Below are 25,823 nucleotides of genomic sequence, written 5' to 3' on the forward strand. Positions count from 1 at the left end.
GAGACACAGCCACATCAATGTTTATAGCAGCTCAATTCACAATAGCTAAACTATGGAACCAACCTAGATGCCCCTCAATAGTGAATGGATAAAAAAAAAACTGTGGTATAGAAACACAATGAAATATTACTTAATTTTAGAGAAAAATGAAATCATGGCATTTACAGGTAAATGGATGGAGCTGGAGAATATCACCCTAAGCAAAATAAGCCAATCCCCCAAAAAACAAAGATCGAATGTTTTCTCTGATAAGTGGATGCTGACCCATATTAGGGTGGGGGTGGGTAGGGAAAAATAAAGAAACTTTAGATTGAGCAGAGGGGAGTAAGGAGAGGGGAAAGGATGTGGGGGTGAGAAGGACAGTGGAATGAGACAGCATTATTACCCTATATACATACCCTATATACACTATCTACCAGTATGACTCTGCACCATGTACAGCCAAGGAATGAGAAGTTGTGCTCCATTTGTGTACAATGTGCCAAAATGCATTCTACTGTTATACATGCCTAATTAGAAGAAATTTAAAAATAAAAAAATAATAAAGATAAAAAATAAAACTTTCTTCACTCAAAGTCTGGGGAAATTATCTTGAGAACCTTCAAAGTGTCAAGTCCTTGGCATGGACTATGATCCCACTGTTCACATCTTGCTTGAATCCTGTACTTTATAGAACTAGAAACTGGTGGGGGAAAAAAAAATCTTAGAAAATAGTTGTAATAAATGGTAAGAAGAAAAAGACAGAACCTGGAATGCTTTGGGGATCACATGTCAGTGGAAGAGTCTGGTAACTAAACAAACAGAGAGTGTGAACTATCTCTGAGGTTAGGAAAGATTTTAGAGGTACGATACAAAGTGGCTTCGCAGGCTTAGGGAGAGCATAGTGGGTGGGAGAGGCACCAGCAAGCTTATTCCCCAAGTTCAAGCCAATAAAGAGTTCTACAAAAAGTAGTAACTGCAGAAATCACCAAAGCCATGGTTTCCATTTTCCTTTCTTCAACCTTTCAAAAAGAATGCAGCTGTCTCCTCTAAAGCCCCAGCAAGGAGCAAACAGACTGATAAAATGATCAGGTGGGTGTCAGATTGTGGAAGAGTTGCTTACTAACTGCTAAGATTGTGAGACACTCTTTATCAAAGGATGGGACTGGTCAGGAACTTGCCTCTCCAGCTAGGGCCTGACTCATGTTCATCCTGAGTCAGGCCATCAGATATCCAGGCTCTCCTACAATGGAGGCCCTCAGGAGGAAAATACTTACATTGTCTTTTATTTCTAAAACCAACTATTTCTTTTTGTTACTCTTAGTTCTCAAAAAAACACAGCTCATTGCACATCTCACTAGGGAGGCGCTTCCATCATTGAATTAGATCTCTACTTGGGTGATGGTCTTCTAGCTAGATGTGAGAATCTGAAGAGCAGAAACTTATCTGACTAGTCTTGGCACATAGTTCAGTATTTAATGAATACATTTTAAATAAATGATAAAAGTGTACTGACTGCTTCTTCCTGAACTTGGCCACTGATCTGCTTCATAGGTCTCCAGGAACTCCCAAAGTCCTTGTTTCTTTTTAAATTAACTAATTTATTCATTTTATAGTAGAATGCATTTTGACAGATAGTACACAAATGCAGCACAACTTCTCAGTCCTCTGGCTGTACATGGTTCAGAGTTACTCCAGGAGTGTAATCATGTACATAGGGTAATAATATCTGTCTCTTTCTACCGTCCTTCCCATCCCACAACCCCACCCCTCCTCTCACTCCCCTCTACACAAACCAAAGTTCCTTCATTCTTTCCTATCCCCCCCACCCCACAATGGATCAACATCTGCTCATCAGAGAAAACATTCAGTCCTTGTTTATTTTTAAACATGGTCCTCCAACATTTTTCACCTTAATCATCTGAGCCGGTACATGGTGGCTCTCCTTCTCACACTTTCCTTTGATTATGTTAGGGTCAGTTTCTGATACTTCTATCATGAAGCTGACAGAGACATAATAGCAAGGATCTAACTGAATAAGCAAACTCAATTAAATTAAGCCACAAAAACAAAACAAAACAAAACAAATGGACTGGTCAGTATAGCCTGACACAATTCATAAAAGAAAGACATTTTATTTAGATCTAAATGTCCACCAGGACTTCTCGACCCCTTGATACCTGAGAAAAATTGGAGTGTCCCTGTTTGAGAGCCTGTCTGGTTTGCCACACACTGTAGCAATATAATAATGGCATGTGCTTCACAAGAGTGTTTTAAAAATCAAATGGGATAATATAAGTCAACTTTATAGCTCACAATGCCCTTGAACATTCGGCATGGTAAACATGTAACACCCAATTCACCGTCAGGATGGAAAATTTTGCTGAAGGACTGGGTTCTGGGAGAGGTGTGTACACATTTATATATATATTCCTAACTACTCTCAAAGTCCCTTATATTCACTATGCCATTGGTTGTTTTGCCCCTTGCCAAGCACAGCCCAGACTCTCCTCTGAATTCTCCTTCTTCTCCAAACTTCTCCCTCCTTTGTTCATTTAGTTTCCTCTGTCTTCAGAGCAAGTAATAGGACTCCTTTCCTGTGCTGGGGAACTGGGCCCTTTCAACTCTCACTTTATTGCATGGGCATTTTTCCTGCTCTCGAAATGATAAAATTTACTCTATCTAGTTTAGCCTACAACATCAGCTTCTAGGTAAATCATTTGCCTATAGCCATTATGATTTTTTCCACATTCATTTATTAACAAATATTTTTAAATCACATTTTTAAAATAAACTGACTTAAAATTTTAAATAAATGTACATTAAAAGAGAATTTTATTTTACTCCTATACATCATAAAATAGAATTTTTCTCCATGATAAAAAAAAGTTTAATTTTGAAAAAAAAAAAGGGCATGGGTGTACCACTGAATCTCACTGTGTGTTTCTAATGATACGTGCACCACAATCTGGTAAATGTGAGCCACCACATCCTTCTCCGTGGACACTCAGGGTTTGTTCTGAAGAGGGAATGAGTGGAGTGCCTGTGACATTTGCCTGTTAGTAATATTGTGGGTAGAGAGGAGGAGTGGTTGAAGATAACATATGCTGACAGGATCCAGTCAAAAAAACTGACAGAGAGGATGGTCCAGAGACAAGATTCTGGGGTGTGATATCATCATGTATCCCACACTATTATTGCAGTATCCCAAGAGAAAGACTCATTTAATCAAATTGTAGTCTACCATTAGAATCTAGTGTTATAATAAATAAATGTTTAGAAGCTAGCAATGTAAGGGATTGTAATATCTGAATTATTCCCCTCAAAAGTACTTTTTAATCAACTAATCCAGTTTGATACAGCGTCTGGAACTTAAAATAATTTAATAACATATTACCATTGATACTGTTCATCATGGCCTTTGAATTAACAAAAGTAAAATTGAGATTCTCTGGATTCCACCGTGCTTTTTCTGTGCAAATCATTTCACAAATTTTGAGAGAAAAAATAAACACATGCTACTTGCTTAAAAGTCTATTTTAAGGTTCTAAAACTCTGCACCAAGTTAGCATATTGGGTAAATAAAGAAATCCACAATGCTTTCTCTTGAAGAATTTAAAATGTTGTAATGCTAAATGTACAGTTTTTTTAAAAAAAAATATGTGGGTGTGCTAGAACACAACCCTATTTGAAATGTATAGTAGTACATCAATGATGAGCTGATCAACATCTCTTTATGAAACACACACCATGTGCCAGGGAACAGCATCGTGAGATACATCCCACCCTCAGGTAATTCCCTAGTAGGGTGGTAGTACATCTTTCCAACACAAGTCATATTACACTAGCGTTTTTATCAAGATATTTGACAGCTCCCTTTTGTCACAGCTTTCTACTACATTACACCAGAGGCACAGGGCTCCTGGTTTATACCTGAAACATACTTTCCCAAAAGTCTCAAGTGAAATATAATGGCTTCTGTGAATTTCACAAGAAATGTGTTTTTTAGGATGTCTCCCAGCTACTGATTTCTAGGGATAATCTTCAGCCTCAAGTCCTATAAAAGACATGCCATTTAAGCCTTACTGAAAACAATTTTCTTTGCACTATTTGGTTATGCCAAATAAAATGGAGCAAATATTTAAGAGATACTTCCTTAAGAATCACCCTATTATTTCATCTCCAAGGTTTGAAGGAAATCACAGGAAAAAATGAAACAAAACAAAATTCATTTAGTTTTATGTAACTATACCATGAAACCAACTGATGTCACATAACCATATCACCTAAACTCATGCTTTGCTTGAAAAAAGAAGAGGAAACACTAGAACCTATAGTGAATATCTAAAATTTAGATGCACAGATAGATATTCTTTCCCCCAATTAAATACATTGTTCTTTCTCTTACAGAAATGAATATCTATTTTCAGATGGCACCTCTATATGCAGACTTTTAGTACAGGCAGTTAAAAAAATTTACAGTCATGTTACACTTATCATTTATGCAGTAAAACACTAACAATCAATCAGCACCACACTTACGGTTATGTATAAAACATCAAAAAAATCTACTTCCATTAGCTTTTAACTCTAGTGAAATAGATTTTTTCAGAGACTTTCTTGAACAAAAGTCCACAATTTACAGCACAATATATATAGAAATGTAACATACCTCACATTAGCATCAAGTTTGTCCATTACAGGAAATAAGCATGAGTGTGCTGGATTTCAGTGCCCACAGGGTCCTGAAATGGGGAATAAAAAGACATTAAACAAGAAAGCAACAGAGGAAAATGAAAGTCTTTGATAAAGGAAAAATGCAAAAAAAATCATTGCTTCCTATTTATTAAGAATTTTGCTTCATAGATAAATTTAATAAATAGTACTATAACAAACAACTGTTGGCATCTTGAGGTATAGTACAGCTGAGTGTTGCAAAAAGTTTATTCATATTGTGCTGATCTCCTGCTGATTAAAACTTAAGGGCATTTATTTTTACCTTGGGTTATTGTATTTGTTATTTTTTGTTCTTTCTAGAACCATAGCTTATTTCCATGATCTGCATAAGGACACTGGCTAGTGAAAGTAGGTAACTACATTATCATGATTAAAATAGTACATTGCCTAAAATGTACTACAGTTAGTTTGTTTCCTGTGAGGATTTTTGGGTTTGTTTTTTAAAATAGCTCTTTTTCTGAGGGTAGGTCATGACAGATTTATTTGATAATTTAATAAACTACTGAGAACTCTCTGCCCAGAAAAACAACATGCATTCATGAACATACATACACACTGAAGAGGGAGCCCATGTTCCCTGAACCCAGGAATCCAGGAAACACAGACCAAGAAATCCCAGTTAGAGGAAAATTAACTTTCAAATTACTGAAACTTCTTGTGGCATAGACCTTCAGGAAATCTTACACCCCTTACTATGTGAGCACTCACTAATCTCAACAAAATGAGTGCTCTTAACAAACTATGCGGGGGGCGGGGGTTGTTTTGTATTGTTTTTGTTTCCAAAAGAATTGTTACATCTTCTATTGCATTTGTTCTAGGACATTCTATGAATGTAGAGAATGCAGAGGCAGAGCCCAGCTGTGTGTTCCAGGGTCACCCTGAACAGGTCCTTTTTTGCTTCTGAGCATCATCTTGCACCTCCCAGTAAATGGAAGAGATTGAAAGAGATAATCTCTGGGTTTACTTGCAGCTCTGATATGCTATAATTCTATCAACTTGTTTGCTAATTGAGTATTACCAAGAAGAAACTCAAAATCTGTTTATCTACCACACAAAAGAACCATGAACCTCAGCCTGAGCCATTAGATCCCTTGGCCAGGGAGGACCAAACCCTTGATGTCAGCAGCAGCCAGGAAGAAAAAAAGCCAAGTAATAGAGCTGGAAAGGGCACAGGAGATGCTCCATGTTTTTCAGTGTTTGTTTTTAAGAGTCTCTAAGACTAAAATGAGCTCCTTTGGGCATTTCTGCAGTTGTGGCAGGTGAGTTAAAGGCTCAGCCTACAGGACTCTGGGCACCCCACTCAGACAAAGTACTGATGTCCACTTCTGCTATGGTTTACATGTGAGGTGTCCCCCGAAACTCATGTGTGAGAAAATGCAAGGATTAGAGGTGAAGTGATTTCATTATGAGAGCTTTAATCTAATCAGTGAATTAATCCCCTATAGGGAATTAGCTGAGGGGTAACTCTAGGGTGTGTCTGGAGGAGGTGGGTCAGGGCACACCCTTGGGTTTGTATTTTTTTCTGTGAGGGGAGCTCTCTTGTGCTCCCTCCACCCCACCCCTAGCCCACCTCCACCCCCACCCCTATTTCCTGGTGTGATGTCTTGAGCTGCTTTCCTTCATAAACTCTTCCACCATGATGTCCTGCCTCACCCAGGGTCCTGAAGAATGGAGCCCACCATCTACAGATTGAGACCTCTGAAACGGAGCACCAAAATAAACTTTTCCTCCGCTAATTGTTCTTTGCCATATCTTTCAGTCATGGTAGCAAAAATTCTGACTAAGTAACTTCTATCTTGCGTTCTGAATTAAGAATAACACTTTATTTGAAATACACAGGTACAAAGGTCTGACTTGAAGTGACAAGGGTTCTTTCCTTCTCTCTCTAAAATCATTCCTGAGGTGATCATACCCGTGGTTTGGAATACCGTCTGTTTACTGAAGACTCAAAGGCTCCCATTGATTACATTTATCTAGTTACTTGGATGAAAACACCTCTTTTCCTCAAGCCCTTCAACCAAACCATCAGCATGCACATTCTCTCTCACTGGAACATGATTCCTTAATTCCACCTTTCTCATCATCTCCAGAACCACACACCTTGGTCCATGCCACCATCTTTTGTACCTGGGATATTGCCACATCTCCTCACAGGTCTCCTGCTTGCCTACTATCATCCCTTCACCCCCTCAGTAGCCAGACTGGTATTTTAAAAAGATGTCAGACCATTTCTTCTCAGCATAAGGTTCCAGTGGCCTTCTGCATACTCCAAACTTCTCATCCTAGCCCACCATCCCCCAAGATCTGAGCCAGCTCCTCTGCAAACTCAGCCTCAGTCATGTTCCTCTCCTCACCTCCCACCAGCTCACTGGTGTTGCTACTTACTTGACCACCAAGCAGACTCTTATCTCAGGGCCTTTTTCACCTGTCTCCTCTCCTTGGAATGCTACTCAAAGATCCCTCTCTCACTTCTTTATGGATGCTGTTCAGCTATCACTTCCTGAGAAAGACATTCTCTTCACCACCAAATGAAATCTCAGACCCTCGTTTCTAAATCTTTCTATTCTCTTCATTTGTCTAATATTTCATCCTAGAACACACATTGTGTCTAATCAACTGCTTTGTTATTTTTGACCTGTCTCCCTCACCAACACACGTGCTTCAAGAAAGTGCAGAATATTGTCTTGATCACTGTTATGTCCTTAGTGCCTAGAAAAACGACAGGCAGACTGTATTCTTGTCATAAATCCCTGTTGAGTCAACTGAGGAGTTAGTTTTTCCCATGAGGAAACAGAGGCTTGGGAGTTTATGACTTTCCCACCGGGAGGCAATATGTAACAACTCAGAGTACAATATTATAATTAAAAAATAACCGAGACCATTCCATTTTAACTAGTTGCTCTTTGTTAAGTGGTAGTATTTGCCAGACATTGTCATTTCCCTCCTCTTCCAACCTCTGAGTTTTTATTTCCAGTTTATAGATGAGGAAAATGGGGTCAGAGAGGTTAACTGACTTGTTAAAGTCACACAGCTAGTCCATTGATAGGATCCAAGGCTGTGAATTCCAAAGCTCACACTTTATCTTGAGTAATTCTTGTCACCATATCACACTTCCTCCTACAGGCACAAGGGAGCTCTGGAGGAAAGTGGACATTTGCTACAATGTTCTGCTGAGTATCTATTCTATCTTTCTCTTGAAATTATGTATTAATTTTCCTTGTTGGTAACTCCTAACCACCATCTAACCCCAGCTGATGAACACATCAGACTGGCCAATCAGAACAGTCCATTCCTGGTTACAGCCGTTATTAGCTTCCTTGGCTAAAGCAATGAAAGTCAATCCTGGAATTTTGCTAGAAAGAGTATCTTGTTCCCCTGATATTGTGAAACAGTTTGAAGCTCTGGTTCCCATCACTGATGGCACAGCTTGTCTGAGAATGCCACTTGGCCCAGAGGAAAACCAAGCTGCCACCTGAAGAATGTCAATGCCTTGATTATACCATGTGAGGCTTAAGTTCCAGTTCTACACTTGAGCTTCCCCATTATATGAGCCAACATATTTCTCTAGACCTCAAGTCACACTAAGTTGGTTTCCAGCCATTATTGCAGCTAAAAGAATGCAGAGTAATATACAAGAAAATCAACATTGAGTCGGTATACAGAAGGAAGAAAATCTTGAAGTAAGAAAACCTGTTAAAATTTGGATAAAGTTCATTGGATTGAAACTGCATTGAAAAAATGTAGCAACGTATAACAAACCTCATATATTCACCGCAATGTACACTGCTATGTTTTACTCATTGAAATGTAAAATTATTATTTAACAAGCCAGTGAGACAGCATGTACCTTGTCAGAGGAAAAGGAGTGGTATTAAAATAGGAATTGGTGATTAGTACCTATCCTGATTTGATTAATCAATTATAGTCCACTATTTTCTTCGGCATTTGCTGGGGGGAACTAATCAAATCTGTAATTACAGCAACATCTCTTGTGGGGAAGCGTGCAAGGGGTGACGGGAAACCGGTGCTTTAACTTGCACCCTTATATTTCTGGCTTCTTAACAACTTAACAAACTTTAATTAACTATCAAAGTAAAGAAAATCACAAACAACCAAGAACATCTCCTATGCTCAGGGATAAGTTGTGTCATTTGAAATTCAGTAAGATCTGCTGTGGTGTGTTTGTGTTGATGACAGTCATGTTGTGTCTTATCCCCTGACCTAAGAGATCAAGAACCACGCCTTCTATACCAGTCTCCTTCAGAGAAACAGTCCTATGTCATCATAACCAAAAAGAGCTGGAAAAGAGATGGATGAGGATGCCAAACAGCCCCTTCTTTTTTTTTTTCATTGTCCTTTTTTTTAAATTTTTTTTTATTGGTTGTTCACAACATTACAAAGCTCTTGACATATCATATTTCATACATTAGATTGAAGTGGGTTATGAACTCCCAATTTTTACCCCAAATGCAGATTGCAGAATCACATCGGTTACACATCCACATTTTTACATAATGCCCTATTATTAACTGTTGTATTCTGCTACCTTTCCTATCCCCTACTATCCCCCTCCCCTCCCCTCCCATCTTCTCTCTCTACCCCATCTACTGTAATTAATTTCTCTCCTTGTTTATTTTCCCATTCCCCTCACAACCTCTTATATGTAATTTTGTATAGCAATGAGGGTCTCCCTTCATTTCCATGCAATTTCCCTTTTCTTTCCCTTTCCCTCCCATCTCATGTCTCTGTTTAAAGTTAATCTTTTTTTTCCTGCTCTTCCTCCCTACTCTGTTTATAGTTGCTCTCATTATATCAAAGAAGACATTTGGTATTTGTTTTTTAGGGATTGGCTAGCTTCACTAAGCATAATCTGCTCTAGCGCCATCCATTTCCCTGCAAATTCTATGATTTTGTCATTTTTTAGTACTGTGTAATATTTCATAGTGTATAAATGCCACATTTTTTTTATCCATTCATCTATTGAAGGGCATCTAGGTTGGTTCCACAGTCTAGCTATTGTGAATTGTGCTGTTATGAACATCGATGTGGCAGTATCCCTGTAGCATGCCCTTTTAAGGTCTTCAGGGAATAGACCGAGAAGGGCAATAGCTGGGTCAAATGGTGGTTGCATTCCCAGCTTTCCCAGGAATCTCCAAACTGCTTTCCAAATTGGCCGCACCAATTTGCAGTCCCACCAGCAACGTACAAGTGTACCCTTTTCTCCGCATCCTCGCCAGCACTTGTTGTTGTTTGACTTCATAGTGGCTGCCAATCTTACTGGAGTGAGATGGTATCTTAGGGTGGTTTTGATTTGCATTTCTCTGACTGCTAGAGATGGTGAGCATTTTTTCATGTACTTGTTGATTGATTGTATATCCTCCTCTGAGAAGTGTCTGTTCAGGTCCTTGGCCCATTTGTTGATTGGGTTATTTGTTATCTTATTGTCTAATTTTTTGAGTTCTTTGTATACTCTGGATATTAGGGCTCTATCTGAAGTGTGAGGAGTAAAGATTTGTTCCCAGGATGTAGGCTCCCTATTTACCTCTCTTATTGTTTTTTCTTGCTGAGAAAAAACTTTTTAGTTTAAATAAGTCCCATTTGTTGATTCTTGTTATTAACTCTTGTGCTATGGGTGTCCTATTAAGGAATTTGGAACCCGACCCCACAATATGTAGATCGGAGCCAACTTTTTCTTCTATCAGACGCAGAGTCTCTGATTTGATATCAAGCTCTTTGATCCATTTTGAGTTAACTTTTGTGCATGGCGAGAGAAAGGGATTTAGTTTCATTTTGTTGCATATGGATTTCCAGTTTTCCCAACACCATTTGTTGAAGATGCTATCCTTCTTCCATTGCATGCTTTTAGTCCCTTTATCAAATATAAGATAGTTGTAACTTTGTGGATTAGTCTCTGTGTCCTCTATTCTATACCATTGGTCCACCCGCCTGTTTTGGTACCAGTACCATGATGTTTTTGTCACTATTGCTCTGTAATATAGTTTGAACTCTGGTATCGCTATACCTCCTGATTCACACTTCCTGCTTAGAATTGCTTTTGCTATTCTGGGTCTTTTATTTTTCCATATGAATTTCATGATTGCTTTATCTATTTCTACAAGAAATGCCGTTGGGATTTTGATTGGCATTGCATTAAACCTATAGAGAACTTTTGGTAATAACAGCCCCTTCTATCATGTAAGAATGAATGAACGACTCAGGACCAAGACAGGCTTGAGCCACTAGAACTACCCTGAACATCGTATCTGTCATAAAAGTAAATCTATGGTAGTTCAGAAGTCTTCAAATTCCTTTGAGCTTTTTTTTTTTTTTAAAGAGAGAGTGAGAGAGGAGAGAGAGAATTTTTAATATTCATTTTTTAGTTCTTGTTGGACACAACATCTTTGTTGGTATGTGGTGCTGAGGATCGAACCCGGGCCGCACGCATGCCAGGCGAGCGCGCTACCGCTTGAGCCACATCCCCAGCCCTCCTTTGAGCTTCTTTTCCCTCATGAATAGATTCAGAGTCAGATCTTTCCTTAAAGGAATCATGAGAAGGAAGAAGAAACCATCTTGTGAAGGCCACTCAGTGCTGATTCCAACTCTCAGGTTTCTGCCTTACATGTTTTGAACAACTAAAGAGCAAATCCAAAAGGTAAGTGCACCGAATCATTGCCCTTGTTTTTTTGATTCAGAATAGTCTGAAATATTGCTGCGAACAGTGGTTAATGGTTAACAGAAGGTGTGGAGTTGCATCTCTATTGTAAGAGCACAGTGCTCACCTGTAAATAGTCCCTGCCTATTGGAAAGAGAGATCAATGTAGTTTGGTACAGTGCCAACACCTGCCAACCCGGAGCTCTATCATAACCTCAGCTGGCTTTGCTGTGCTTTATTTTGTTTGGTTTTGGTTGCATGAACAGATATCATGCATAACTCTGCTTGAATTGACCACGTTTCTTTATCGAACATGCTTACATGGGTTAAATTTCTACATCAAAGGGCACAGCCCAACACCTTTACTTTGGATAAGTGTCATGAATAAGTAAAACATTATTTATCTTAACTGCCAAATCAAGGGTGGGAGACTGATAACATGGAAGGAGCATTGGACAGAGGAATCACTGGACCTGGGTTCTCAGCCTGACTGTGCGACTTAACTTCAAGCAAATATATTCACTAATCTCAGTCTCAATTTCCCCAGATGTAGGATGGAAAGGGACAGAGGGGAACTGGGTAGGGTGAATGCTGGGAGAAACTTAAAGTTAACTGGTGTTTCCCAAAAATTAAAAAGAAATTCCTATGCCATCTCAAATAGATTCATCTACCTGGTAGTTAGAACAAAAATAAGAGCAAATATTTGGTAAGATTTAACTGTTTAGATGCTTGTTGTTGGCCACATCACCTCACCATGAGCCATGTGCACCAAAACACAGTCCCAGCAGGATCACACAAATGAACAAACTAAGCAACAGTCTCATCAATCCCACGTTTATTGGATTTCCTAGTCACCCAAACTCTCTTTCCCTCCACCATGGAAAAAAAAAATCAAGTCATCTGAAAAATTGCAACTATGCAAATTTTCACTAAATGAAAGAAAAATTCCTCTTCTTGGCTATTCACCTGAACTTTGTTTTCTAGAAAACATTAGAGTTTGTAGGATGCTGTCTTAGTAATTACTTTTGAACCTCTCGATAAGTTGATTGATGCATTTTGAAAGGATTTCCCTGTGGTAAATTGGTGTTCCAAACCATATATATTATAAATATTATATTATATTATATTATTTATATTATTTATATTATATTATATATATGTATATGGTTCAGATATAGGTAGACAGACATCTAAGTTACTGTGAGCAGGTTAAAATGGGTACAACCCCTTTAACAACAACAAAAAAGAGCCTGTGTTCCACAAGCTGAATCTTTTTAGGGCTAGTAGCCAAAATGCCACTTGGAGTAAGTCAACCAGGTAATCCTAAAGCTTCTAGTCATTCTATTACCATAATTAAATCCTTACAGAAGCCAATTCCATTCCATTTGAGGCACTACTATACACATATCCACAACCAGGACGCAAAATGCCTTTTAATGTTTCTCAAAATAACTAAGGAAAATATTCTTCTAGGTAAATAAACGTTTCTCAGTTGGGAAGTTTAGTGCCTTTGTCAAAAACAAAAACAAAAATCCTGAAGCTTAAAAGAACCTGTGCCCAGTGGAAGAATATTTAAGAGCTATAACCACACTTTTGTGGGAAAGAATGGATTACAGAAAAAAATAAAAAAGAACATAAACTTTCATTTCATGTATCTATATACATACAGTGTTTCTAGAAATCAGTTATTTTTTAAGGTAGAGGGTTTTTTCAATCAAAGAATGCAACAAGGATCGTGAAATTAGAAGAAACTAGTTAGAAGCATGAATTCAAGAATTTCATGAAGAAAGAACAAAGTCACACACATTTAGTTATGAACTTTGGTGAGAGCTTGTCTAGTGCGTCACCCTTTTGGCCACAGATACAATGAAGAAGCAGACAACGGGCTGTGTTCCTTTTTTTTTCACAGAATAATCATGCACTAGATCAGCAAGCATTTGTTAAATGGATGTCCTGACATGGTATGAAAGCTTTACTTCATAATTAAAGACAAGATTAATCCTGATTTAATCTAAAGGACAGATTAGAGGAAGCTTTGAGAGGAGTTTGAGACTCACCATGAGTAGACCATTCTAACCATCAGAGCTTTCCAATTATTGTCCTGTGTGACTCTACAAGGATCCACCTCAGAGGAGGCTCCAACAGAAGCTAGAAAACCATCAGTCAGCCATGTTTGAGGGGAGGGAGCAGGTCTTGAGTGATTTTGAATTCTTCAGAAATCCAAGAATGCAAAGAGAGCAGAACTAAATAAAGAGGCTGTGGTTCTCAAGCTTAAGCATGCGTAAGAATCACCTGGAGACTCATTAAAGCAAAACTTCTGGGCCCATCAACCAAGTTTCTAATTTATTAGGTTTTCAGTAGAGAATCTGTGTTGCTACTGAGTCTACAGATGTCACTGCTGCTGCTGGAACAGGGACCACTCTTTGAGAACCAACATGGTAACACATCAATTCCCCAAGCATGGTTCTCTTAACCACTAAAGAATATGACATTGGGTAATAGGTGGCCAGAACATTAAGTAATATTAGATTATAAAGCAAAATGATATTCTCTTTCATTTTCTATTTTAATCATCATTATTGATATTGATAAAAAGGACTTAAATAGGTGTGAGCTTGTTTCTGAAAATCTTCCTGTTATTTGCTAATCTCTTGTTTAAAAGAAAAAAGAACAGGTTTCAGGTTCACAATCTTTGGTAAGAAACACTGTTGTCTTAGCTGGGCTCCCCCAAAAAAGGCAAATCTTGAGGCAAGGACTAAAAGCACATGCTGAATTTGGCAGGTGCATGTGCAAAAGTAGGGAAATGGTAGAAGAAAAAACAAATGAGAGGCAACCACTGAGAAATGGTTCAGCCAGGGAAGCTCAATCTACAGAGACATTCTTAGAAGTGGAGTAAAGCATATGCCTCAGAATTTTACCAAACACCAGGGGAAGGCACTGGGGTAGAGATACTTCCACACCCTTAGTTTACTGGTTATGGATTCAGAGGGAGACATGGATTCCAAGGCACCTCCAACCCATTGTGTCTGTGCACAAAGAGAATTTCAGAAGACTGAGTGTAGCCCTCCAAGATGAATGCAGTCTTGCCCCTGGAAATCAGGACCAGATGCACACCTTTTCCACTTATTCACCTGGAGTCTAATACATGGTTTTGTGTGTGCTGCATTTGTTTTTACAGTTGTCTTCTATTTTTTGCAATTGGACTGGTTTCCACTTATACTTTTGTTTCTTTACAAAATAAATTTATTTAAAGAAAATTAATTAATCTAAAGAAAAATGCTTTGCAGATAATTCTCCATATGGTATGAGAAGGTGGTGAGAATCACAAAGGGGTAATACTCAAAGGACTGAAATTTGGGGGACACTTTGAGCACACAGTATGTTTTACAGCAGAGGTCAGCACATTTCGTTTTTCTGTAAATGGTTGTTTATCAGATATTTGAGGCTTTTTGGAGCATTGGGTCACTGTCCCAATCATTCATCTCTGCTGCCGTAGTATGAAAACAGCCAGAGACAATATGTAAATGAGGGGGCATGGCTGCATTCCAATAAATCTTTATTTATGGACATTGAAATTTGAATTTCATATAAATTTCCATTTGTCATGAAATAGTCTCGTGTTGATATTTTTCCAACAATTGAAAAATGTGAAAATGGTTCTTAGTTTTTAGTCTACAGAAAAGGAGAGTTTGCCAATCCCTGCTTCTAGGCACAACCACAGACCCTGCCCTCTTTCTCTCCATCACCAGTGTGGGCATATTACTTAAGTTTCTTTAGACTCAGGGGGCCTCATCTATATAATATGAATACATATAATATCAACCTCATGAGACTAATGGAAAAAAAATCCTGAAAATGAATGCTTTAAAACAGGTGCCAGTGAGTTCACAGCATGATGTTAGTCTGCTATTATCATGGGTGGTCAGTTTCTAGTTTGACAGTTGCTGGAGGATGAGTATTTTCTACTCTGCTTCTCCACAAAGGCAACCATGCACCTGGAAACCCAGCTCCCCTACTGTGGGATGTCCTTACAGGAATCAGTCTTTTTCTCTGCAGGACAGGCCCCAAAGCCTGAGCCCAAGCAAGCATAAAGGGTCATATACATCTGACTTCAGAAGGCAGGAATTGAGAGCAGTTCAAACCAAAATTTGTATTCTATCTAAATTAAGTCCTTAAAATTATTGTTTCAACCTTGCAGAAATCATGCTGCTCACAGCAGAGGTTCTCAAACATTTATCTACCTAAAAATCACTTGCAAAACTGCAGACTCAAATACAGGAATCTGCATTTTAGCAAACATCCCAGTGATTCTGTTCTAGAGGATTCCTGGGTGTGGGGGTCAGTCTGGGAGAGGGTGCAAGGACAGAGTGTGATCCACCCAGGTGAGCATACCCTTCTGAAATCCTCTTTGTTTTTTTCATATCTGTTTAAATGACCCATTGTCCAAAGGGCCTAGATTTCAGTATTTGCTGCGCATGCCGAGAGGAAGGTCTCTGCAGCATGTTTACCTCTCTGTCCTCACCCTTCTACTTCTTCAGAACCTCCTACATTAGAAATAGTTTATACAGAATTCTCTGCATTAGCTCTCACATGCAGATTATTATAACCAATGAAACATACCAGTGCAATATCAAAGGACATGGACTATTTACAGCTTCTTAGATGGAAATTCTTGAGCAAAATCCACATCTTTCCCAGACTAACAAAATGTCACCTCATAAAAGCTGTGGTTCACAATCTCCTCCCAATAGGTTCTGGGTGGGGGGGAACCCAGGGCAAAAAGATGAAATCATGTCCATAGATTTTTAGGGGGGACCCAATTAACACAGAAAAGAGAGCTCTTGAGAAAGAAGCAGGAAAGGTGTAATGATGCGTTTTATAACTGACATTAAGCACCAAACAGAACTTTTACATGCATTACTTCATTTTATCTTCACATCACACTATGAGGAAGTATGGTAATTATCCCCATTTCACAGATGGAGAAACTGAGACATGGAAGAGAGAAGCTGACCAAGGACACACAAGACGGTGGCTCTAGAACCCAGACCTTTAAGCTATCCACCAAGGATGAAGGTATCAAGGATCCCCACCTCAATTCCTCCAGCTTTTATTAACTTGTATTTATGCCATTCCTTAAAACCTCCATGTCTCCTGGCCCTTGAAAGAGGATACATTTTAACCAAGGCCCAACTTTGCTCTTAGCATCACATAACTTTGAGTTTCTTCCTTTGTGTCTAAAAACACAGGTTTCCAGCTGTTCAATGTCGTTAAGATATCCAGCCCACCTGTCTTGCAAATCTGCTGCTATTCATGAAGTTCAGATAAGATAACATATGTAAAAAGTCCTTTGAACATTGTAAAAAAAGTTATCTAAAATGGTAATTTCCCAGTCTGCCATTTTCATAAATTATTTTAAAATGCTGAGAAGAAAAAAAAAAGCATATTAACTTTATGAAATCATCTGTGTCAAAAATCAGATTTTCTGGAGATCTGGGGTATACTGTCAAGTTCTGAACCTTTGAGAAGTGAGGAAAGACTACTTCGACTTGGATAATGGACTATTTACTGTGGCTCAACATAACGGAAATTGCAGGAGCTTGAGGGCCAGTGACCTGGGTCTCAGTCATTATCCTGCACTACCTAGCCTTGAGTTCATCTTTCCCTCTTCTCTTCCAGGGCTGAGAGAGCTGCTTAGTGGTTAAGAAGGTGGTCTGAGGAATCAGACTGTAAGAGTTCAATCCCAATTCCAACTCCTCCTCATGAATGACCTTGGGCAAGTCATGTAAACTGTCTCATTCAGTTTCCCCAGAGAATAAGAAACAGCGACATGCTTTGAAATCATCTTCCCTCTCCCAAACAGGTTCATGGATGAATGAATAAATAAAACTATGATAAAGAAACTTTCACAAAATATTGATTATAAAAACTACCTGGAGAGTACAGGGGTGTTCACTGTATAATTCTCTGAATTTTTCACTTAGATGTGTATTTTCATAACAAAATATTAGAAAATAAATCCAAAATAGGCAACAACAGAGTTATTAGAAAAGTTAGATGAGCTCCATTGAGCTCAGCAGTGTTTATGGCAAGTGCTTGGGATGTGTTAGTAATGATTATCACATAGGGAAAAGGTGGGACAAATGATGGGTCCCTCCAGTCTCTAAACCTGTGAGTCACAGTAGTGTGAGGTGAACCTGAGATATGACTTGCATGGGCAGAATGAGAGGTCAGGCCACACGACACAGGGCAGAGAGCAGCCAGATGCGTCAGAACCCAGAAGCCATGTACAACTGCCCAGGGTATGCCTGACATAGAGGCTGGAAACTTGAAAATAAAGGTAGGTTGTCTTTATTCAATGCCATATTAATGTGTTTTCCTCATCAAACATACCTTTAGGAGGAAAAATCACTTTCTTTGCAGTCAAAACCAAATTCAGATTCTGTCTTTGCCAAACTGGTGTGACATAGGGGACATTCATTCAAGCATCCACTAGACTACTACATTGGGAAAATCAACCACAATTCAAGGTTGAGCCCATGACAACTGTGCTTTTGCTATGACCTCATGGTCATAAAAGATTGGGCCAATAAGATTCTCTGTCTTGAACTGATTGCCGCAGAATCTTGGGCGTGAGTCACATTAAGGACAGCACTGGGGAAAGTCATGTACTCCTGGAGCTGAGTTCTCTGGCTATGACCTTCCCAGCTGTCCTGGGGCCTGGTTGCTTAAATTCATAAGAAAATCCCCACTATCCTTCCAACAAAGTCCAACCTTTGCTTAAATAAGTCAGAGTTGGTTTTCATCATGTATAGCCAAAACCTGTATTGACTAATAAGCCTTCTAATTAATACAAGAGCATCCTTAAAGTTTATGGGCCTCAGTTCCTTATTTGTAAACAAGAAAAACAATATGCAGGTTAGACAGAAAAAAAATCCCCAAAGACTATATATAAAACTCCAAAGTATATGATAAACATTCGATAAACAATTTAAATTGAATGGAAGCTTCACAATCCTTAAATCTGTCTGAGTTAGCCTGTTTGGGTGGAGGAGGTGGGGGTCTTGCAAAAACAGAAACAAAAACACAGAGATATGCTGATAGTTCAGAAAGAGAAAGGAGTTGATTTAAGCTTATTTTTTGTTTTTAACTTTCTGATTGGGATTTTAAAACTTTCATCAGTTACACACAAATATGCAAATTCAAATTTATGTTTGGTGTCTCTATCATGCTAATGTGGATTTGAAAGGGGAAGTACAAAGCAACTGTACAAAAAAAATAATAAGCTAGCTAGCTAGATAATATACCTTTCTTATCCTTACAGAGACTCATCAGAATTTTTATGACACTAGACACCAAGATATTAAAGGAATTTTGATTTGGATTATTTCATGAATAATGGGAGATTTTGTCATCTGAATTAGGTGGCAGTAGGGGTGGGAGACAGAGAATTAACTCAACCTAAAAGTTCAATTGCTGAGAAAAAGCAAAGATCTGTTTGAAATGTGAGGCAAAACTTAGCGGCTTAGTGAGAGGTCTAAGTTCATACCTAGTAGTCATTGTGCTTTCAATCTTGCTCCATTTGTGGATTCTAATTAGCCAAAATTTCTAATTATCTTAAAAATAAAATATCTTTTCATTTAAAACGTAAGATGGCTAGATATGGGCTTTATGTTAGTTATCCAGTAGTTCTCAAATAGTGGTGAGACCAGACCCCCACCAGCAGCATCAGTATCACCTAGGAACCTATTAGAAATGCAAATTATAAATGGATCAAAGACCTAGGAATTAGACCAGAAACTAGGCATCTCCTAGAAGAAAACATAAGGTCAATACTCCAACATATAGGTATAGGCAACAACTTTCTCAATAGGACCCATACAGCTCAGGAAATAATGGCAAAAAATTAAAAAACTTCTGCAGGGGGCTGGAGGGGGGTTGTGGCTCAGTGGTAGAGCACACACCTAGCACATGGAAAGCCCTGGGTTCGATCCTAAGCACCACATATAAATAAATAAAGGTATTGTATCCAAATACAACTAAAAAATAAATATTAAAAAAAGCTTCTGCAAATGAAAACAATTAGAAATGTGAAGAGAGAACCTACAGAATGGGAGAAAAGTCTTTGCTAGCTTCTCTTCTGACAGAGGATTAATATATAGAGAATATATAAATAACTCAAAAAACTTTTTGCTGAAAAATCAAACAAACCAATCTGAATTAAACACATTTCTCAAAAATAAATACAAATGACCAACAAATATATGAAAAATTATTATCCAATATCACTAGCAACAAGGGATACGCAAATCAAAACCACACTGAGATTTCATCTCACACCAGTCCAAATAACAGTCATCATGAACACAACTAATAACAAATCTGGGAGAGGATGTGGAGGAAAAGGAACACTTTTACACAGCTAGTCAGTGTTGTAAATTAGTACAACCATTATGGAAATCAGTATGGAGGTTCCTCAAAAGACCAGGCATGGAACCACCATGTGACCCAGCTATACCATATATTTATCCTAAAGTATTAAAGTCATTATACTACAGTGATACATGCATACCCACGTTTATAGCAGTACAATTCACAATAGCCAAACCATGGAACCAGCCTAGATGTCCATCAATGATGAATGGATAAAGAAAATATAGTATATTATATACACAATGGAGCTTTATTCAGCCATAAAGAAAAATGAAATTATATCATTTTCAGGAAAATAGATGGAACTAGAGACCATTATGTTAAGTGAAATAAGTCAAACTCAGGAAATCAAGGATCATATGTTTTTCCTCACATGTTGAAGATAAAGAGGAAACACTAAAAGAAAAGTGGAACAGAACTCATGAAAATAAAGGGAGATCATTAGAGAAAAAGGATAAGGAGTGGAAGGTAGAAAAGAAGAGGGGACATGCTGGGGAATGATATTGGCCACTATATCTTGTTAGATTTTGTGCATGTACAAATATGTGACAACAAATCCCATCATCATATCTAACTACAATGCACCAATTTAAAAATGCAGGGAAAAACAGGAATAAATGTGAATTATCAGACCCGAAACCATATGCAGGAAATCAGAAACTCTGGAGTAAATCCCAGCAACCTATGCTCTAATAGGCTCTACGAATTATTCTGTTGCTTATCAAAGTTTGGGAGCCCCTGTCCTAAGCAAACCATGAGAAATAGATAGTCGAGCTCTACAATTTCTTCACTGGCAGTTACCAAACCTACAGATTTCATGACACAAGGTGGCAAAGAAAATAGTCAACCTTATGCTTACCTTGGAATTTCAAACTTGTTAGTAATTTTGAAGGTTGCCAACCTACTCTGACTATATTTAAGGTGAGCCCTCTCAATTAGCCTACTTGATAGCTATTTACATTTTACTTATATTTCTGTGTCAAAATTTGGCCATTTTTCTACTGCTCCAATAGGAAAAAGTCAACATCATTCAGAATAGAAGAATCAAAGGCCAGGTTAAGAACAATAAGGAGAGAGTTGATAAAAACATAGTGGAGCGCTTGCCTAGCATGCATGAGGCACTGGGTTCGAGTCTCAGCACTGCATAAAAATAAGTAAATAAAGGGAGTGTCCATCTATAACAAAAATTATATTTTTTAAAAAAACATAGTGAGATAGAGTGAATGGAAAAAAGAAATGTCTTATGTTCTGTGTGTTCTTCACATCTTTTCTTTCCCCCCACGCAATCCCCTTTCCAGGTTCCCAACCCCACTACCACCCATCTTGTTCTACACGTGCCTCCAAACTATTTCTAGGTAAGAAAGAGAAGAACATTTTTTTTAAAGGGAGAAATCACATAATTTCAACTGAATAATACAACTCGCAACCCCCTGCCTCCTTCCAAACGGCAAGACTTGGTTTTACAATTGGGTTAGGGGATACTGAAGATCTTTCCCATCCTGTAACACCAAAATCCCCTTCATACAAGGTGGGCCAATGTGGGGGTTCAGACAGGGACTCTGGAATAAGATAACATACAACACAACACCAGGTCTTTACTCAATATCCGAGAGAACTTGGGCACATTATTTTACCTGTGTTTGAGTAGCCATATTTGTAAAATGAGAGTAACAGAAGTAACTCCCTTACAGAATTCTTAATGAAGATTAAATGAGATCATCCATGTAGAGCATTTAGAACTATGCCTGGTGTGCATCAAGGGCTGGATTAATGTGAGTTATTAAGATTATTATTATATTGCCTCTGAAATGCCTCTCAGCCTTCAGCAGCATCTTGAGCATTTCCAGGCATAGCAACAAAGCACTAAAAATCTAGAAGAGATGGAGGTAACCGTGTGAGGGTGGCTAGGTTGGAAGCGTGGAAAGGCAGTGAACAACACAGCAGTTCTTTTGTTGTACGATCCTTCTGCAGGAGGCTATGAGACTTTGCTTGATTTATCATGGTGATTTTCATCTGGAAAGGGGGCTCTGTCCCTCCGTGTGGGCATGTAGCAAATGCCTGGAAATGTTTTGTTGTCAAAATGAAGGGTTGTAACCGGTATCTAATAGGTACCAGGATGTTGCTGAACATCCTATAATGCATAGGACAGTCCCTCACATCAAAGAATTACCTAGCCCCAAATGTCAATGGCACCAAGGCTTTACAATCCTCTATTACAACATAATGTGAAGTTATCTTCATGAAGAAGACTCTGACATTTCCTGGGAGGTGAGAATAGGTGGTCTCTAAAACTCTTCTAACTCCATCTGGATGTTTTCGGTTAACCCTCACATCAAACTTCAGTCAATGGTGCATTTCATTCTTTTCTCCTTTATCTGCTTAGTTTCCCTTAAGACAAACTGATTTCTTTTGGGCCAGTGTGGCCTTAGGTGAAAATTTCTTGCTAATGCAAAAATATCAATGACAATCAGAGAATTTTAGAGTTAACAGGATCTTAAGAAATGATCTAGTAGCCAGGCATGGTGGCTCATGCCTATAATCCCAGCCACTCAGGAGTCTGAGGCATGAAGATCAAGAGTTTAAAGCCAGACTCAGCAATTTGGCAAGGCCCTATGCAACTTAGTGAGACCCTGTCTCAAAATAAAACATAAAAAAAAGACTGGGGATGTGGCTCAGTGGTAAAGTGCCCCGGTGTTAAATTTCCAGTATCAAAAAAAAAAAAAAAAAACAACAACAACAACCAAACAAACAAACAAAAGCTCTAGTGACTAGGTTCTAGGTGAAATCTTTTATCACTTTTCACAGTTGAAGAAACCAGGCCTTAGAAAGGCAAGAAGACTTGATCTAGGTCACATTATGCTACAATCATTAAAAGGTCCAGATTCTTCCAAAAAACAGATTTAACTTTTAGTCCTAGATAATCTCAAGGATCTCTTCACTCATTTCTTTGCCTGGAATTTTTTTCCCCATACCTTAATTATAGTCTGTATCTCTGGATATCCCTAAACATAGGTCTCCCCTAATAAGGAAGTGGCAGTGAGACCAAAGAGGGGGATTTTAAATTCAAGAGGTATTGAGGGAGCACAGACAAACTTGCCTATGGATTAAGCTGTGGCAGCTACTGATGAACAAGAAGGAGATATTAAAGGTTGCTCTGGTTTCCAGCCTGGGTGACTCGGAGGGGTGTATTCAACAACAGATGGGAAAATCAGGAGGCAATGTGGTGTAGCAGGCTGCTGCTGCTGATGTTCAGGTGTTGTCCTTTAGTCTGTGAAGCTGGGGAGGGAAAGGAGGGATTGAAGAGAAATAAGGAGGTCTAGGCATGTGAGAGTTGAAGAAAACCCATTCAATTAGTTGGCCACAAGGCTTCTGCGGCTGCCAGAAGGAACAGCATCGGGAAGGAAACTCAGATAACTGGGACACTATTGTCCTCGGGTACCTGGGACCCCCATCTGCTCAAGGTAGGCTGGAAGAACACTCCTTGAAGCTCCTGCTGGCTTCAGTGTGTTACATGTAGTTCTAGAGTTTAAATGATGATTGCCACTCTACCATATAGTTATAATTAAGATATTTCCCAAAGATAAGGAAGCATTTAGGGTTAGAATGTGTGAAGAAAATAAAAGATTAAAAAATGACTTGAGGATACTGCAGTGCCTCTTTGGTTTTTACTATTATTTTTCTGCACTCTTATATTCCCTAGATGTGAACTGCTCCTCAGAACTCTAGGGTTCTTGTCCCCTCTCTGACATTTTCCTTGTTTCTAGGGCACCACATTCATCACTGGTGTCCTATTCTGTCACCAGCTGTGCTCACCAGCAGCACACAGCAACTTCTCCCTCTGTCACTTAAGCTGAAGTTTCACTGGGGGATCAGGCAAATATCACTACTACAGGCCAGGGTCACCTGCAGTTGTATGACCCAGAGACTCCATCCCAGTAGTATGAAGACAGAGAGGGCAAACATCAGTGTCCTTCCATCAAAAGCCACCCTTGATCCATGCCAAACCTGCACCCTAAGGAACATCTGCATTCATTTTCATGGACCAAGTGGGAAACCAAGACAAGATTTCTCTCTTAACATTGAACTCTAAGGAAGACGAGCTCATGCCATGACTTCACCTCTGCCAGACAGCACTTCCCTGTATCAACAGCCACTTCCTCCAAAGGCCACTAACATCATAGTGCCACACACAGGGTAGCAAGCTGAGAGGAAAAGCTTCTGAAATTGGTTTGGGGATTCTGTAAATGACAGCTGCAGGATGGTCGCTAGTACTGGAAGTGACCGTGAAAAGCTTCATGCAGCAAAGCGTGCAGCGTGCCCACACGCTCCGTGCCACTTACACACACATGTTCAAGACACACGTATTTTGTTTCTCTTTCACACACATACACACAGCACACTCGTGGTTACACGTTCAGGACCATCCATAGAGTACACACAAGCATCTAGTTACAAACAGCTATGGATGCACAGCCCAGCCTGTCTGTCGTTCTCTCTCTCTCTCCCCTTTACACACACAACCTCCTAGTCAGTGAACACACATTCAGTTTTACAAGTACTTACCTACAGGAGTGCAGAGCAACAGCCACAAACCTCCAGTGCTCCCGCGCTGGGGAGGCGTCCTACACAACCAGCAGCCCACCTACACCGTGAGCCGCCACGCAGCCCATCAATGCGGCAAAGCCAGGGTTCCGAGTCCAGAGCCCTGAAGCCCCCAGCCCGCGGTACCGCCCCGCCCACTCCGCGTCCCCATCAGCACACGTGGGCTCTCGGGGTCTTGATCCCGGGCGCACCTAGCACTTACCCGCTGCCTGAGGCGAAGGAGTGAGGCGCCCTGGCAGATCCGAGCGGCCACCCCGAGCGAGCGCGGAGCCGAGCTGCTGCCGCCTCTGCCGCCGCTGCTGCTGCCGTCGCCACTGCGCTCCTAGCCGCTGCCTGCGCCCTCCCCGCCGCCCCCTCGGGTGCCGGCTCCGGCCCCCGCTTTGGGGGCCGGCGGGCGCCAGGCGCGGACGCGAGCTGCGGGCTCAAGACCCCAGCCCTGGCTCACCTGGGCGCGCAGAGCATCCTCGTCGTCCTGGCTGGGCTGGGCTCGGCTGACCCAACAGCCCCCAGTCGGGCGATCTCCTCTGCCCTGCCTGCTGCCGCCTCCACTGGGAACTCAGGGCAAGCCCGGCAGCCAGGCGCACAGGGTAGTGGGCACAGAGGCGGTCTGGGGAGATCTCACCTACTCTGTGATGGCCCAAATGTGCTCTCCCTAACCAAAGTATTGCCCATTCTATGGAGGCATGGTGCAAGTCCTGGCCTCATTGCGGGTTCCTGGGTGACCTTGGGCAAGTTGGTGAACCTCTCTGAGTGCTTGCTTCCTCTATTCAAAGATAATAAACATGAAAGCTTTTGTAGTGTTCCGGCCAGGGGAAACCCTACCCCTGTATAGCTTACTTCCTTCTCATTCCTTCTCTGGAATAACCCTTCTCAGGGCAGGGTTAGTTTGGGGATCAGGGTTCAGAGTAAGCTTGGGAGCACCTTGGGAGCACTAAGATTCCCAAGTTCTCCAGACGTAATGTGTTCATTTGCCTGCAGTCTTACTAAGTGACTCTGCCCTTGTTAGTCCACTCTTTGCTTCTCTGGTCCCAAGTTAGCCTGTTCTCCTTGTTTTGACCACCTGTGACCTTGAGCATAGGACTAGAATGAAGCTAAGTCTCAAAGCACTCATCTGTTAGAGGGACATGTAAACCCTCCTCTGTATTGAGGCTTACCAAAGCTCCTGCCTGCCTGCTGCTTGGCAGGTACAGTAGCTGCAACAGAGTGAAATCATTTTTCCTCAGCACATCCGACAAAGGCTCCAAATTCCATGGATAAAACAGTCTGTGTTAAAGGAGTCACGCTGGGAGAAGCTGAACCTCCTTCACTCAGGTGAGGGGCCTGGGGAATTGCTGGGTGAATATTTCACCCCCTCAAAGGACCACTGAGGGTGCCTGCAAGCCTGGCACAAGGGAGAGCTGTGGACAGTGATTAACCTCAG

At 40.1% G+C, this 25,823-nt stretch overlaps 1 protein-coding gene across 5 annotated transcripts in view; it reads right to left on the reverse strand.

The window, feature by feature from the left end:
• Positions 1–25,440, reverse strand: part of Htr4 (5-hydroxytryptamine receptor 4) — a 179,959-nt gene extending 154,519 nt beyond the window's left edge. For 2 of the 5 annotated variants that reach the window (XM_078047446.1, XM_078047454.1), the window contains exons 1-2: positions 24,606–24,763; positions 4,652–4,724 (exon numbers count right to left, since the gene is read on the reverse strand). In XM_078047446.1, coding sequence (XP_077903572.1) covers positions 4,652–4,677 — 26 coding nt within the window. In that variant the 5' untranslated portion in view covers positions 4,678–4,724; positions 24,606–24,763. Of the gene's footprint in view, positions 1–4,651; positions 4,725–24,364; positions 24,519–24,605; positions 24,764–24,848 lie in introns of those variants that run through there. The other 3 variants (XM_078047437.1, XM_078047434.1, XM_078047440.1) reach the window with 3 other exon arrangements.
• Between the last annotated feature and the right edge of the window lie 383 nt (positions 25,441–25,823).

Source organism: Ictidomys tridecemlineatus, chromosome 1 (genome assembly GCF_052094955.1).
Source record: "Ictidomys tridecemlineatus isolate mIctTri1 chromosome 1, mIctTri1.hap1, whole genome shotgun sequence".
In the NCBI taxonomy this organism is placed as follows: Eukaryota; Metazoa; Chordata; class Mammalia; order Rodentia; family Sciuridae; genus Ictidomys; species Ictidomys tridecemlineatus.